Source organism: Carassius auratus, chromosome 30, assembly GCF_003368295.1.
Source record: "Carassius auratus strain Wakin chromosome 30, ASM336829v1, whole genome shotgun sequence".
In the NCBI taxonomy this organism is placed as follows: Eukaryota; Metazoa; Chordata; class Actinopteri; order Cypriniformes; family Cyprinidae; genus Carassius; species Carassius auratus.
The window spans coordinates 3,362,814-3,379,037 of record NC_039272.1 but is presented as its reverse complement, the minus strand read 5'-3'; the positions used below and the strand labels follow the sequence as shown (position 1 = coordinate 3,379,037).

At 36.8% G+C, this 16,224-nt stretch overlaps 2 protein-coding genes across 6 annotated transcripts; both read right to left on the bottom strand.

Annotated features, from left to right (window-relative positions):
* Positions 1-153: 153 nt before the first annotated feature.
* Positions 154-15,349, bottom strand: LOC113048892 (D-amino-acid oxidase-like). 5 transcript variants are annotated; one of them, XM_026210849.1, is made up of 11 exons: positions 15,276-15,349; positions 9,646-9,841; positions 9,395-9,509; positions 8,378-8,454; positions 8,122-8,187; positions 7,697-7,751; positions 7,146-7,250; positions 6,990-7,072; positions 1,549-1,666; positions 1,366-1,464; positions 154-380 (listed from the first exon to the last, which is right to left on the bottom strand). In XM_026210849.1, the coding sequence occupies exons 2-11, from the start codon at positions 9,837-9,839 to the stop codon at positions 246-248; spliced, it is 1,047 nt and encodes a 348-aa protein (XP_026066634.1). In that variant the 5' UTR covers positions 9,840-9,841; positions 15,276-15,349; the 3' UTR covers positions 154-245. The 5 variants fall into 5 exon arrangements, with proteins under 5 accessions (XP_026066634.1, XP_026066635.1, XP_026066633.1 ...); XM_026210850.1 differs by lacking the exon at positions 15,276-15,349 and adding an exon at positions 13,865-13,896; XM_026210848.1 differs by lacking the exon at positions 15,276-15,349 and adding an exon at positions 10,311-10,443.
* On the bottom strand, positions 12,296-15,328 carry LOC113048893 (D-amino-acid oxidase-like). The gene is made up of 11 exons (XM_026210853.1): positions 15,276-15,328; positions 14,588-14,783; positions 14,333-14,447; positions 14,127-14,203; positions 13,865-13,930; positions 13,646-13,700; positions 13,378-13,482; positions 13,224-13,303; positions 12,945-13,062; positions 12,759-12,857; positions 12,296-12,677 (listed from the first exon to the last, which is right to left on the bottom strand). Exons 2-11 carry the CDS (start codon positions 14,779-14,781, stop codon positions 12,546-12,548), a joined length of 1,041 nt encoding a protein of 346 aa, XP_026066638.1. The 5' UTR covers positions 14,782-14,783; positions 15,276-15,328; the 3' UTR covers positions 12,296-12,545.
* Positions 15,350-16,224: the final 875 nt, after the last annotated feature.

The window sequence follows — 16,224 nt, the reverse complement described above, 5'->3', positions numbered from 1 at the left end:
TGATTCCTTATAATCAGACATATCAAAGGGTCTTACAATGACAATAAAACAATAGCAAGTGGCTTTCATCAGAGCAGGTGTGTAGGTCACATTTATTTTATTATTGTCTATTTTCTAGCACATCAGGCTCCAAACGCTTTTATTCTGGTTTGCATCAAAACCAAACATTTAGCAACAAACTTTGTTTATTAAGCTCATCCCCTCAATGCTATATTATATAGATAACCTTATCCAGAATCACAGATCTATGAGAGATGTGATTTAGAGAATGCTAGCAATCCTTTCTGCTCCAGGATCTGTCCAAAGAGACGAGCAGCTTCCTCAGCACATCCACGATGGATGGTCATTCCAAAACCACCATGACCATAGTTATGAATGACCTGAAGAGAAAGAGAACAGCATGGTGTGTGAACAGAGAATCATGAATCTGTGGAGCCCTAAGGGGACATCGTGATTGGAGGAAAAATGAGTTGGAAGGAAAAATGTAAAGAAAAAAAAAGATTTTACTTGCAAAACTTTAATGTTCATTTACAAAACCTTAGACCACGTTGACAGCGGACGTGACCATTGTCACTCATGTTGTATCAAGCTAAAAGCGGTCTACACTGGATATGATAAAGCAACCAATGCAAATCATCTATTCTTTGTCAGCTCATCTTAAATAGGTGAATCACATCCAGTGTAGACAGATTCAGTGATTATAATGGGTTTTATAGTCTTTAGTCAATTTGTGCCCCTCACATCAGTTGTAGACACAGTGTCATTTTTTTTTCTTAGTAATCTTTCGCATTTACATGCAATCACTTTATGTTCTCATGCAAATATTTTACATTCATTTGTAGGAGTACAGTGTTCCCCCGAGAAGCAAAAACATTAAAATACATTTCCCCTCCCGTCTCATTATTTCCATATACAAATGTTTTGTAAGGGAATATAATTCTTCTTGGGGTTCTAATGCAATCAATCATTGGTTTTAAACTTAACAAGCTTAAAGAAATGAACTGAAATAAAAATAAAGCTGAAAATAAATTAAAGCTATAAAAGTGAAAAAACTGCCAATGCTTTTGTCTTCACTTGTAAATTTTCTTGAAAAATATTATATAATATAGTTAAATAAAACATTAAACAATACAGCTTTACATCCCATTTTATATCATTTTCTTGAATTATTGGATTATTGGATATGGAATATCCAATTGCAGTAATGATATTGCAATATAATTTTTTTCTCACATATTTTTTCCAGTAGCATGTCCATTTAGGAGCTCTGTATTAATCATGCCTTATCTTCATTATTCATAGTGATCTTCCTTCAATGAAAGATGGCATCAGATCTTAAGTGTAAGAGTCATTCTATGAGCTCACCTCAAACGAGGTCGGTCCAGATCGTATGGTCTCTCTCTCCAGTCTAACTTTGCTGCGAGTGGGTCTGAGACCAGTCCAGTCCTCTACTATCCGTGCATGCTAGAGAAAAAAAATACAACATCCAATCCACTCATGCCACTCAAACAAACACTAATTTAGCAAGGTTAAAACAGTTGAAACTACCTTTAGACTGGGCTCAAGCTTGCAGGCTGCTTCCCAGATCTCTTTGTGGTCAACAGAACTGTTCTGCAGATTCCAGTTTCCTTCTTGGTAAACTCCAGCCACAGTGACAAAACGACTCCTGCAGAAACAAACTGAGAACCTTAGAATCTAAGACAAGACTGCAATGTGAACTTCATTATAGACACAAGTTAAAAATGAGCAACAATGCTTGTGTTTAATTTTAGTATAATTTATAAACTCTCGATTTATTTATTAGTATTTTGAATTAGCTTTTTTATATATTTTCAGTTTAAATTAGAAAAATTGTTTAGGTTTTAGCAGTTTTGTTATGTGCCTTTGTTATTTCCATTTGCTATTTCCATTTATTTTGATTTGAGTTTCAGTTAAGTTCTAACCCCAATTCCAGTAAAGTTGGGTTGTTTTGTGAAATGCTATAAAATAAGAAAATTTTATTTGTTCATTCTCTTAAACCCTTATTTAATTGACTATAGTACAAAGGAAAAATCTCCAACTTAATTTTATTTTGTAAATATAAACAAATAAATCAAACTCCAAGAAAAGTTTTGTTTTTAGAAACATGTTTAACACTGAACTGTCACATCTTCTGGTGTGAGCCCATGTACTGCTTTTCAAGTTAAAGTAAAAACATTAAAATCAATATGTGAAAGCTGAAAGCAAGTATGAGCATTTCAGCATCAGGAATAGAGAGAAAGGGTCTTATGCATGCAATTTTCTGCAGATGATAAAAAGTTTAAATTGAGTATTAAACCTGCTCAGCAGGGGAGATCAGGCTGTTGTCTGTCACTGTCTGTTTAACTGTATATTACATTTATTAACAGAAGCTGGAGTGCCAGTTAATAAAATCTAAATTTTACAACAGTTCGATTTAAGAAAGTTGTCCCATCCAGGTCTTTAATTCCAATAAATAATCAGTTAAAGTTTCAAGTGCGAGTGTAACATCAGTTTGAGTACAAATATAAATCTGAGCATCATCTGCACAGACCATACCATACTTCCGAATAATCTGTCAAAGAGGCAGCACATAAATACAAAAAAAGAACAGGACCCAACACTGATCCTTGAGGGACTCCCTGTCATAATGGGACAGTCTGAGGTTTATTTGCCCCAGAATAGACAAATTGAGTTTGTTCTGAGAGAATGATTGAAACCACTTAAGAGATATACCAGAAAGCTCAATCCACCTATGTAGTCTATCCAATAGTATAGTGCGAGATATAGTATCAAATGCAGCACTAATGCCCCACAAGCCCCAAAGTCAGCAAACCACAAGAACATCATTTACCACCCTCAATAGAGCAGTCTCCGTACTATGTCCAGATCTGAACCCAGATTGAAAGGGTTCTAGTAATCTGTTTGTAGAGAGATGAATTTGTAGTTGACTAACTACCACATGCTCAAGAACTTTAAATATAAATGGCAAATTTGATATAGGCCCATAGCAGTGGCTAAATAAAAATAGATGCAGAATTATTTTTTATAGTCTCAATAAAAAATGTTTACTAAACTTGGGCTATTGTTTACTTAGAATATATATATATTTTTTTGTTCGCGACTCGGTTGTTCGCGCCTCGGTTGATTCAGATCGGCACTTCGGAGCCTGTTCGCGACTCGGTTGATTCAGGTCGGCACATCGGAGCCTGTTCGCGACTCGGTTGATTCAGATCGGCACTTCGGAGCCTGTTCGCGACTCGGTGATTCAGATCGGCACTTCGGAGCCTGTTCGCGACTCGGTGATTCAGATCGGCACTTCGGAGCCTGTTCGCGACTCGGTGATTCAGATCGGCACATCGGAGCCTGTTCGCGACTCGGTTGATTCAGATCGGCACTTCGGAGCCTGTTCGCGACTCGGTTGATTCAGATCGGCACTTCGGAGCCTGTTCGCGACTCGGTTGATTCAGATCGAGACTTCGGAGCCTGTTCGCGACTCGGTTGATTCAGATCGGCACTTCGGAGCCTGTTCGCGACTCGGTTGATTCAGATCGGCACTTCGGAGCCTGTTCGCGACTCGGTTGATTCAGATCGGCACTTCGGAGCCTGTTCGCGACTCGGTTGATTCAGATCGGGACTTCGGAGCCTGTTCGCGACTCGGTTGATTCAGATCGGCACTTCGGAGCCTGTTCTCGACTTGGTTGATTCAGATCGGCACTTCGGAGCCTGTTCGCGACTCGGTTGATTCAGACATCGGAGCATGTTCGCGACTCGGTTGATTCAGATCGGCACTTCGGAGCCTGTTCGCGACTCGGCACTTCGGAGCCTGTTCGCGACTCGGTTGATTCAGATCGGGACTTCGTAGCATGTTTGAGATTTTTTTTAATTCAGATCTGGACATCGAAGCAGGAAGTGTTTGTCAAACAGTTAATTGGTGATAAATTAATATTTGGACTTGAGGCTTTTTTTAACCTGCCGATCCAGCATGTACATGGACCCACACACAAAGGTGGACACACTCTAGACGGGTGTGCCAGGTAGGGTGACCACCCGTCCCGCGTAGCGCGTGCCCGCACAGCGTTTGAAGCCCAATACATGCGTCCCACAAATTGAGACTGTGTCACGCATAATCAGTGCTTGCTCAAAAAAAGTTGGTCGCTATATCTGGAGTCACCAACCCGTCGATCGCGGTCGACAAGTCGATCTTGGAAGCATTTTAAGTCGATCGCGAAGATTTTTCAAAATCTGAGAAAAATGGTGTGAGCCTCCGGTGCGAGTTGGGAGGTGCGAGCCTCCGCTGACTGCGCACGCACCTCCCGAAACAGATGAGACATTTATACTTGACACAACTGTTTTAGACTGAAAACCAGACCATATAAATGATTTAGACGCGGGTGACGGTGTGATGAGATGTACTAATATCCGTCTGCTCGGGCATGATTGTTTTAGGCCTGTAATTGATTGATTATTGAGGTAATAGGGATGGCACGGTTCGCTGAAAAAAAAAAACCGTTCGGTTCACCACACACGGTTCGGCACGCGCTTCAACTTAAATCTGACAAAGCATCTGTAGTATCATCTGTAATATGGCTTTCTATAAATGGCAAGTAAAAAAAAACAGGGTTCAGCTAATAAATGTTTCTATTGATGCATGCGCATTCTGGCTTCCCAGACATTACAAAAACATGAAAAAAAAAACCCTGGACAAATCATTCACTCTTGTTCAACGCGAATGCTGTATATGAGCAGTAATTTATTCCGTCATCACCTGGGTGCTGATATCTGTGTTTAAACTAAACTCATTTAAGCTTTGTCAGTTTAAACATTTAAGAGCCAGAGGCAGCGAGTTCGCGCGCGCAGTGAGAAGATTTGTGCATGCGCTCATCCGAAGCGCGCAAACCTGCGCCTCGGCACGCGCGCAAATATAAGATCTATATTGAGCAACTACAATTCATTTTAATACTATAATTATGTATTATAATTTATTTAAAGTGAATAAATTGTAATGAAAAATAAACAAAATGAAATAGCTAAAGTTCAAAATTATGTATTTGGAAGAAAATTATTACATTTAACAATTAACTACATTTTGACACGACCTGCAAATTAACACTAGGAGTATGGTTGGACGGAAGCAGTGTGACAAAAATACTATCCCATAATTTTGCACAGTAATCTGACAATAAATGTGGCACACCCAGATTTTCATATGCACACCCAGAGTCTCTTTTCTGGCTACACTACTGGCCCATAGTTTGACATCTTGTCGATATCACTCAGGGGCATCATGCAAATATTATTTTTGAGGGGGAACAAAATAATTGAAATGGGGTGGGGTATTTACATTATCAAAGAACATTATCATTGACTCAACACAATCCAAAAACTCAAATTATAATCACTGAAGCTGTTTACACTGTGAAATGCATATCTTACATCGTAAGCTAAACACATACAGTATGCAGTTCGTTGTTTCTAATGAGAGAATTAATTTGCAAGAGAGCAGAATTCAGTCAGCGACGTGCGTTGTGAACAGAAATCTGGTGATGACTCATCTGAATGCATCTGATTGGCAATTATATTAATAAGCTCAACAGAATCATGCATGATTGGTTATAATGCACAGTGCTGTAAAAACGTCTCTGGCTCTGCGCCAGTCAGCGAACGCCGATTTGAATTTAGCAGCAAGTGATGTGCCGCACATCACACCTATATGATTGTGGCAGATATATATAAAAAATATATTATTAGGCTAATTTTGTCTTTTTGGCCACTTGGCTCAAAAATCTGAGGGGGCCCACTCGGGTTTGAATGGGCATAATGCCTCGGATTATCACTCCCCAGTTTTTTAAGGACAGGTTTAATTGCTGCTGTCTTAACAGCAGAACGGACAACCCCAGAATCAAGTGAAGTGTTAACAATGGGTGTAATATGGGGAACAATAACTGGCAAACATTTCTTCAGGAGATTAGTGGGAAATGGATCAAGTATGCAAGTAGTCAGATTCATTGCTGAAACAAGTCCTGAAATAAAATTGACAGCACTAAAACTTATAAGAGACATAAGAATTGGATGCAAATCTACTAATTCAGATGAATCACAGGCACTTGCAAAAGTACTACATCAGTCATTGTTTGAAATGTCTGTTTGGTTCCTTTCATCTTTGGGACTGACAATTTGATGTCTGTTTTCCCTAAATACAAGCTGAAATGTGGACTCATTTGATGAAAGCACTCATTTTCACTGTCTTTTGGGCCATCTAAGATGAGCTTGGGCCCAGAAATCTCATAGGGAGTCTCTGCCTAGAATTGTTGCATACATTTTTTCTTGTTTAACAGAGAGTTAAGGTCCATTCCTTAATTCAGGTGTAGACTGTGTTAAGTGACAACAGTTTTCCACAGTGCTCCCAAGGCTATGTGGCTATTTCACAAAGCAGCAGTTTCAGTGCAATGAAATCTGAGGGCTCAAAGGTGAAAGACCTAAATTATTTGCAATTTTGCAATGAGAAATGAGATTTTTGATTTACCTAACAATTCTCTCATGAAATTTGGCACAAAGTGGTGAGCCACAAATCCAGCTTTGCTGACAAAGATATGCTCTTCTTATCCCAAAATAAGATCCCCTCACCTGATACAAATTCACATATTTATATTGTGGACTGTTTCAAAATGGTTCACTTTTATTATTCCTCTGTCCCAACTTTTGTAGAGTTTGTTGTAGCCTTCAAAATAAAAAATTGCTTATATTTACAAAATACATTTAAGTTGGTCAATGAAACATTGGAAGTATTTTAATTGTAAAAGGTTAAATACAGTTAACAAACCACAGTTTCTTGGTTTTACTGCATTTTACAAAACGTCCCAAATTTTCTCGAATTGGGGTTGTAGTTTCAGTTTGAGTTGTTTTATCTAATATTTAGACTATATTTATTTAATCTATTTTTCAGTTACCTCTGTTTATATGCAGTACAGTGTCATCATAAAGAGACTTACCCAGGAGTGACGCTCGGTGAGTTATACAGTCCTTTAGAGGGATCATGGGTGAGGATAAAGTGCTTTAACCAGGGAGCATCTACCTGTTGAAATATAAAGCATAAAGCTCTATGTAAACGTTCTAAGTCTGATTGACTTTTCTCGATTAAACCTCACCTTAATGATCTGTCCTCTGGCTGGCTGGAGCTCAGGATCAGGCTGGAGGTCTCCTGATCGGACACCGGAGCAGTTGATGATAACATCAGCACCACTATCTGCCAGCTGAAGCACATTTTGGAGGTTATTATTAAAATCACTTTTAGAGATAAGGCCAGCAGAATATCAACTTTAATTTAATTTATTAGTGCATCCACCTATATTATGGTAAAGCTGTTTTCAGTTAACCAGGTGTTACATTTTCTAACAATAAAGTTAACATCTACACTACCATTCAAAAGTTTGGGACAGGGTTTATATATATATGTATATATCCGTGGAAATCCATTTTCCTATAGTTCTTGATAAATAGAAAGTTCTAAAGAACAGTATTTTAAATATAAGTCTTTTGTCACTTAGTGCTATAAATGTCCTATCGGTCACATTTGATCTTTAAAAAATATTACTGACCTTAAACTTTTGAACATTAGTGTACATTTTAAAAACATTTTTATAAAAATAAATAAATAATAAAAACCCATAATTTTAAATGAAAATGAAATTCCTTAAACCTCGTTAAATGAACCAATCTTCCTCTGATAAAACTGGACCTTTCTTTCTCCTAACCTGTAGAAAACAAAAATGTGGCCAAGGTGTCAAAAATAGTGTTAATCATTTGTAAGAAAGGAGTCATACTGTAAACAAGCAACACATTTACAACAATTTTCACATAGCTATATAAATCCATAATGGTTATTCTGAAGCATGTATACAGTAAAACTTATAAAAAAGTATAAACATTTATCTTGCACACATCCACTTGGATGCACACATACATTTTAAGTCTAAATATTTATTTTCTTAAATGTAAAAATGTTCACACTTGAATTACTTTTAGAATATTAGATTTCACTGTGGATTCTTGAACTCCACTGTTATATTCTGTTTCGTTCCCATCATAATTTTGATTACTGATTAGATCACAGGAATCTCTCACCAGTCCATAAGCCAGGGCAGGTATGTCTTTCCTTCAATCATGAGAGCAGTGTGAAACCACCCAAAACTCAAAAGAAAAAGAAAAAAGAAAAATGACATAAACAAATCCGATGTATGATCAAATAAATTAAAATCTGTCTAATTTTATTCAAAAAAATTATAATTATACAACCACCAAAGGGTAGAACAACAAAACAAGTCAGCATCATCCAATTATAGAAATGATTTGTGATGAGATGTAGCTAACTGGTAAGTACCTGTATCCTGGGAACATGTCTAGTTCACGTTTAGTCAGCTGGCGAAAACCCAACACAATGTCTTTAAATGAAGGGTCCTGTTTGAGGGGAGCAGAGACTGAGTCATTTTCATTATTCTCTCTTGGGTCAGTTATTCTTGCTCTAATTTTATGCTGGTTTTAACCAATGCCAGAAAGAAGCCTCAGCAGTTTAATGTGGACGTTCAGGTCTTTTGATTCTGACCACTTCTTTTGTTTAGATAGGGTGACCAAACGTGCGGACACGTCCTGGCCAGGATTTCTATATTGCCTTAAATAGCCAGGTTTTGGCTTTGGTTTCCTGTTTTCATACTTAATGAAGGTCATGATCGTTTGACCAATAACATGCAGACATCGTATGTGATTGTATGTAATTGTGATGTGTGAGACGGTGGGATCTACAGAAAAAGCCATGCAAACACGTGTACACTGCTACACTGCACCAGCTGGCTGCTCTCGTTGAAGCTTGCTTCGTTTTGCTTTTTTTATAGAGTATAAGATCATTTAGTTGGGACTGAAAACGTATGCTGCAGTTCTACACTGAAAGCATCTGCTCTGTTCCATACAGTCAGGGTTGCCAGGTCTGCGTGACAAAACTAACCCATGCCAGTCAAAAACAGCCCAAGTAGTGTGATGACCATCTATTCCAAATATAAAAACTCAAAATGTCATTTCCAAACCTAAAATATATGTTTTACAATCACTGTTATGCACATTGATTATAAACACAGCTACTTGTGTTCTTCACAAAACATCTAGCGTACTTTATCATACGTATAATGAAAAAATGTGTTCAGGTTTTCAGTAAAAGCATTTAATTAAAATGTAAAATATATTTCTAACATTTAATCCACAGGAGAAAATTAACTCACAGCAACAGTTTAAAAGTAACCCAATTCTGTGGGAAAAACCCAGACTTAACAACCCTATCTGACAAAACCATTTTGTATGTGTCAGAACTTGCAGTTGATTACATTCCATTCTCTGATAATGTTCTTACCGGCTGGGTTTCAGTGCACAGATTGTAGCCCGACTGGAGGAAGATTCCCATTTTCACTGAATCTGGAGAGCTGAGGCAACTTAGAAGATAGTCAAACGTCTCTTTGTTCCATTTACTGAAGAAGAATAAAAACACATAAACGGAGCAATTCCAAGAGGGTCCTCGCACCATCGGTGCTCGGGCCCTAATAAGAATGTGCTTCAACTGAATTAGTTGCTATTTTATGCCATGGAACACAATTGAAAGCTCACGTTTCTTGCACGTTGCCCTTGTCGTAGAGATAGGGCTGCCAGAGTCCAGCTGCCCCGTCGCTGGTGGTGAGTGGAGTGAAGACATCAGCATACACCTCTATGGTGAGGGGGCTGATCCTGCTGTGGAAGTGCTGGTAGATGCTCTGAGCGGTGGAGAGGCCGATGACCCCCGCTCCAATGATGCACACCCTCATGTCTGCGGAAAAAAAGTTCCATAATAGAGTGAATACTTTTGTATTTTAATAATTACATACTGTATTTATTTTCTTAAATGTAAGAATGTCCACACTTGAATTACATTTAGAATATTAGATTTCACTGTGGATTCTTAAACTCCACTGTTAAAATCAATTTCATTTCCATTCTCATTTTGGTTACTGATTAGATCACAGGAATCTCTCACCAGTCCATAAGCCAGGGCAGGTATGTCTTCCCTTCAATGATAGAGTGAATAATAGAGTGAATACTTTTGTATTTTAATAATGACATACTGTATTGTCTCTACAGTTCCTTGAAAAAAACTGTAAATCCAACTGCAAATATTAATGCCCCATATGGACACAATGAATAGATTAACATGTACAATATCTACAGACAAGATTGTAGTATAAATGTGTAGAATATATACTTATCATGTATAATTCCAAACTCTTTTGTCTTGTTACCTCCAAAGAAAAATCGACGTTGTCCTAAACAGGTTCTTCTCCTCTCTCTTATATGAAAATCTTCAGTCTTCAGTAATGTTTTGGTGGGTCTCAGATTACATATCATTATAAGCCTTAGGTAAATGCATAATATGGGCTGCGTTCTGAGTTTTAGTCTTGCTATTTTTACATGTTAGAAAGAGTAAAAGTAGTATGGTACTCTTAAAGGGGCGGTCACAATATACTTTTTCATTCCATTGATTACGGAAGAAGTTTTGCATTTCGTTGCTCCCCAAACAGGTTTGGTGAGCTCTGCCTTGGGAGCGTGTAACATGAAAATATGTAACCTTTAGATTCAGAATATCAGCTGGAGCTCTTAGCTACAGGTTCACAGTGTTCAAGTAAAGTAGCTTAGATATCATTTTTCTTTTTTTACATTTCATTACAGTATATGCTGAATTATGTTATATATCAAAAAGGTTTCTTTGAAAGATCACATTTATGAAAGTAAAGTTTGTACAGAAATAGCAACAAATTAATAATAAATTTGAAGTGAGAAGGGTCGTATATCAGAGAGTAACCAAAACTAAATAACTAAATAAAAAATAAATGGGGGGATGGGGATTATACAGAAGTTTGAATAAAGATGTTTTTAAACAAAAGCAGGGAAGTCAACTGAAAATTATTTTTAATAAGCACAGTCCGAAAACAAATAAATAACTTTTTCTTCATTTGGGGGAAATATAATTATTATTATTTATTTTAATTTTTTTCATATTTAGCAAGTTTAGAATTTACTTGGTAGAAATTATGAATTATTTTAATAGAGACTAAAGCAATTTTATTAGACAAATAAATAAATAAATTGTTAAAAAGTTGCAGAAGCCAGAAGTCTTCCTATTCTGTAAGTAAGACATATTTATTAAACGTGTTAATCCAAAGACTAATATATTTTTATACCTAATATTTTCTGTTGTTCCAAATAAAATAACTATGTAAAAATAGTAAAAGTGGTAGTATGCTATCCCCAATTTGGCTGTAGTGGTTTTGATTCATCTTTTTAATTTGTTCAAGAGAAAGATTTGTTTATATTACTGCGTCAATTGTTTATTATTTCTTTGCACCTGGCTTGTGTGTTGATTGTATCAACATCTGCTTCAAGCTTATTTATTGACTGTTTTGTTGAATATAAAAAAATAATGTTCCCTGTGTCTGTAAAGGAAATCAAAATGTTACTGAAACAGAGGCAAAAAATATTATCAGGCACCTAATGCTTGCAGCATTTCAATAATACACTAATCAAGGGAGACACTGTGCAGCTGGATGCAAATGCAAGGGCTTTGTATGGGCAAATGTATGTAAAATGTACTTTATTATTTAACATATTCATTAAAATATTATTTTACAGTAGAAAGATGTGCTTTTGGGTCAGAAAAACAAACAAACTAACAAATATTTGATTCATTTTATTACTTTATTACTTGATAGCTAAATAAACCATATTTATTATTATTTAAAAATAAGTAATACATTATACAGAATAATTATTATCCTGCAGTTGTAGAGGTACATATCTGATTGTATTTTTTAAGGCCTTGGTGTAATGTTTAGGTATTTGTAAAATTGCAAATGTATTTATTATTTATAATACTGTTTATACATTGTTTATGTACCTGTATTTATCTTTTTTTAAACTGCTCAAGCGCGTTTAAATTGATTAATAGGTTCAGTTGAATCACAGGTTGTGCAGATATGTTCACATATTAAAAATAATGTTTCATATACTATTTTTATATACTGCCTTCATATATGCAATGTATACTGGAAAACTATTTCATAGGTGCATTATATGAATTAGAAGATACCTGAAAAGTCTATTGTTAAAACAGTCAAAGAGCAAGATTCCTTGCCACTACAGTGATGAACGTGCATGATAATAATAAAGTTACAGTGATCTAAAAACATTAGATCAAAGCATAAATAAATCATGCAAGCATCTGATTAATTATCGTACATTGGCTAAATAACATGCTGACAATTCATCTCTGTTATGATTGTGTTATGTTATCTTTTATTTAAAAACTCTATTAAAGTATAATAATAATAGATGTACATTTACATCTCAGTATTTAAGGATACATTCTTAAACTCATGGAGTTCCTTTTGGAATTAGTATGTCAGCTGCTATGGAATTAAGGAGACTATTGCTGATGTCTGATAAAATTATGTCTAACATTGTCCAGAGTCATATATCTATTAGAGACGTGATTTAGAGAGAGCTAGCGGGCATTTCTGCTGCAGGATCTGTCCAAAGAGACGAGCAGCTTCCTCAGCACATCCACGATGGATGGTCATTCCAAAACCACCATGACCATAGTTATGAATGACCTGAGGAGAAAGAAAACAGCATGGTGTGTGAATAGGCAAGGTTAAGAAGAAGAAATACTGCTCTCTTTACTATGAGCTCACCTCAAACGAGGTCGGTCCAGATCGTATGGTCTCTCTCTCCAGTCTAACTTTGCTGCGAGCCGGTCTGAGACCAGTCCAGTCCTCTACTATCCGTGCATGCTAAAGAGAAAGAAAACTGAGTAAATCCATAGAAATATGGAAAATCACACCTTAAATAACAGATTTTGACAACATGTGATCCCCTACCAGTAGACTGGGCTCAAGTTTGCAGGCCGCTTCCCAGATGTTTTTGTGGTCAACAGAACTGTTCTGCAGATTCCAGTTTCCTACTTGGAAAACTCCACCCACAGTGACTAAACGACTCCTGCAGAAACAAAACTGAGGTCATGTGCATCTGTCCTGGGACATTTTACATTTTATAATAAACACAAATTAAAATGGGAACCAACACAGCATGTTTCACTTTATCTCTGAATTTCTTTTTTTTTTCAAACATACATTGACTGTGATGAAAAATAAACTCACCCGGGTATGATGTACGCTGAATGACCTCTAGATGAGAAATTATATGTGCAGATCCAATGTTTTATCCAGGGAGCATCTACCTGTTGACATACATACAGAATCAGAGACTGTCTAAAACTCAAAACCTGACTGATTTCTATCCACTAAACCTCACCTTAATGATCTGTCCTCTGGCTGGCTGGAGCTCAGGATCAGGCTGGAGGTCTCCTGATCGGACACCGGAGCAGTTGATGATAACATCAGCACCACTATCTGCCAACTGAAGGACATTTTTAGGTCATTACAAAGTGTGACCACAATCACTTCACAACAGGATAGATGATGTTCACACAGCTCAAAAATTTTAAATTAGCATTGCTACACTTGGGCCAGTCATATAGAATGTTTTTTGTAGTGAAACAAAGTGCAACAAATGTGCAAACCTCTTTAAATGAACCAATCTTTCTTTGATGAAACTTGACATTTCTTTGTTTTAACCTGTATAGAGAACAACATAAAATGACTAAAATGTCATTGTTATATATTATATACATAAAATTATGGTGACCATATATATATATATACACATGCACATACATGTATATCTTTACATTTATGCATAGAGCTTCATCCTTGTTTTTGTAACTGAGAAGATCTCTCACCAGTCCATAAGCCAGGGCAGGTATGTCTTTCCTTCAATCATGAGAGCGGTGTTGAACCACCCAAAACTAGGGAAAGTGGAAATGGAGATGTAGATATAACATTGAGATCCTTTACATTCAGACTGAGCTGAAATATATAATATAATACATAGGTATGTCCAGTTAAACTGAATATTATTACATGTCTTGTAAAGGACATTGCCTTCATAAACAGTGATATCAGTTTAAAATAATAATCAAAATAAATAAAGTCAATAAGTACCTGTATCCAGGGAACATGTCTAGTTCACGTTTAGTCAGCTGGCGAAAACCCAACACGGCATCTTTAAATGAGGGGTCCTGTTTGAAGGGAGCAGAGAGACAGCTACAAAATATACCTAAAAATATTGCATTGTTCAATGAAATGCAACGTCAACTATGTATTTTAAATATAAAGCATTTTTATGAAGGAAATGACAGTGTTCTCACTGGTGCAGTTTCAGGGCACAGATTGTAGCCCGACTGGAGGAAGATTCCCATTTTCACTGAATCTGGAGAGCTGAGGCAACTTAGAAGATAGTCAAACGTCTCTTTGTTCCATTTACTGAGAAAAGGAAATAAACATTTTACTTGCTGCTATAAATTATACAGCATCTTGGGTTCTTCAGGATAACTGAGAAACATAAGAATGTGCTTAATCCGATTCACTGACACTTTTAGATTCAGACACAACTGAAAGCTCACGTTTCTTGCACGTTGCCCTTGTCGTAGAGATAGGGCTGCCAGAGTCCAGCTGCCCCGTCGCTGGTGGTGAGTGGAGTGAAGACATCAGCATACACCTCTATGGTGAGGGAGCTGATCCTGCTGTGGAAGTGCTGGTAGATGCTCTGAGCGGTGGAGAGGCCGATGACCCCTGCTCCAATGATGCACACCCTCATGTCTGCTGAAGAAAATTGCCCTAAACATGCAAATGTGGCTTTAGTAAATCTATTTGCAGATATGAAAACATAATTAGTTTTGTATATGTAAGGAAACTATTTTGTATAACCCCCATAGGCTTTTTATTTTTCATTTTATTTTTATTAAAATGAATTTCTGCTTAATCCTGCTACGTGTAAATAAATTTTGCACTTTCTATTTTAAATGTCACCAGACAATGCTGCCATGTGTTTATTCATACAACTGACTTGATATTAATGAAAATTATTTTTGCAAATAATGTACAAAATCGTGCATGTGTATTTCAGAGAAATCTGCACAACCAAATATTACATACTGTAGGCCTATATGCAAACTTGAAAGACATTATTTTAGTTTTCCTTCTTGTTAGCCTTCATGTAAGCTTTTTATGGTTTAACAGGTAATACACCGTCTGCATGTACTTTAAAACAAAGCTGGAAATAATTTATTAAAGAAACACAGTTTCACTCACCGTAAGTTGACCAGATGTTATCTCCAGTCCTGCAAGCTCTTCTTCACTCTCTCTTATATACAGTGCCATGTGCATCCATCAGATGGATTTAGGCAGAAAACAGAATTTACTGATTAACTATATCTTTATTACCTAACTTCCATAATGTAATCATCAAGTGCCTGAGTCTATTCATTCGTTGTCTTCACACAAAGCTTGATGATGGGGTAAAGTCCACCAGATTAGAACCAGCCTCTAGTGGCCTCTTGAGGTCTGTAAAAGTTTCACTTGAGTGAATATATTTAGCCTAATTCATTCACAGGGCAACTCTTGAAAATTTATATTTGATTAAAATCCTGTCTATCAGTCAACTCCGCTCTTGCTTCTCTGCTAATGTCTCCCCTGCTAAAAGGAAATACTATCATAACAAAACTGACAATTCATCTAACTCTTGCATGCTCTTTAAAACATTTTCCTCCGACCTTTGTCTTCCTCCTCCCCCTCCTTCATCAACTCTAACAGCTGACAACTTTACCACATTCTTCATTAATAAAAATCAGTGCACAATTTCCCCCACCACAATCTGTCAAGCACATCTTACCAGCAAACATACACTTGTTCACATCCTTCTCTTTACTCTCTGAGGTAGAAGTCTCCAAACTCATCCTTTCTAATCATCCTACTAGTTGTCCACTTGATCCTATTCCATCTCATCTCCTTCAAGCCATTTCTCCCGCAGTTGTACCTGCACTCAGGCACATCATTAACACATCCCTTCAGACTGTAACATCTATCTACTGGGGTGCCTCAGGGCTCAGTTCTTGGACCACTTCTCTTCTCTGTTTACATGGCACCACTAGGTTCTGTAATTTAGAAACATGGTTTTTCTTATTACTGCTATGCTGATGACATTCAACTCTACCTCTCATTCCATCCTGATGATCCAAAGACAGCAGCTCGCATCTCAGCT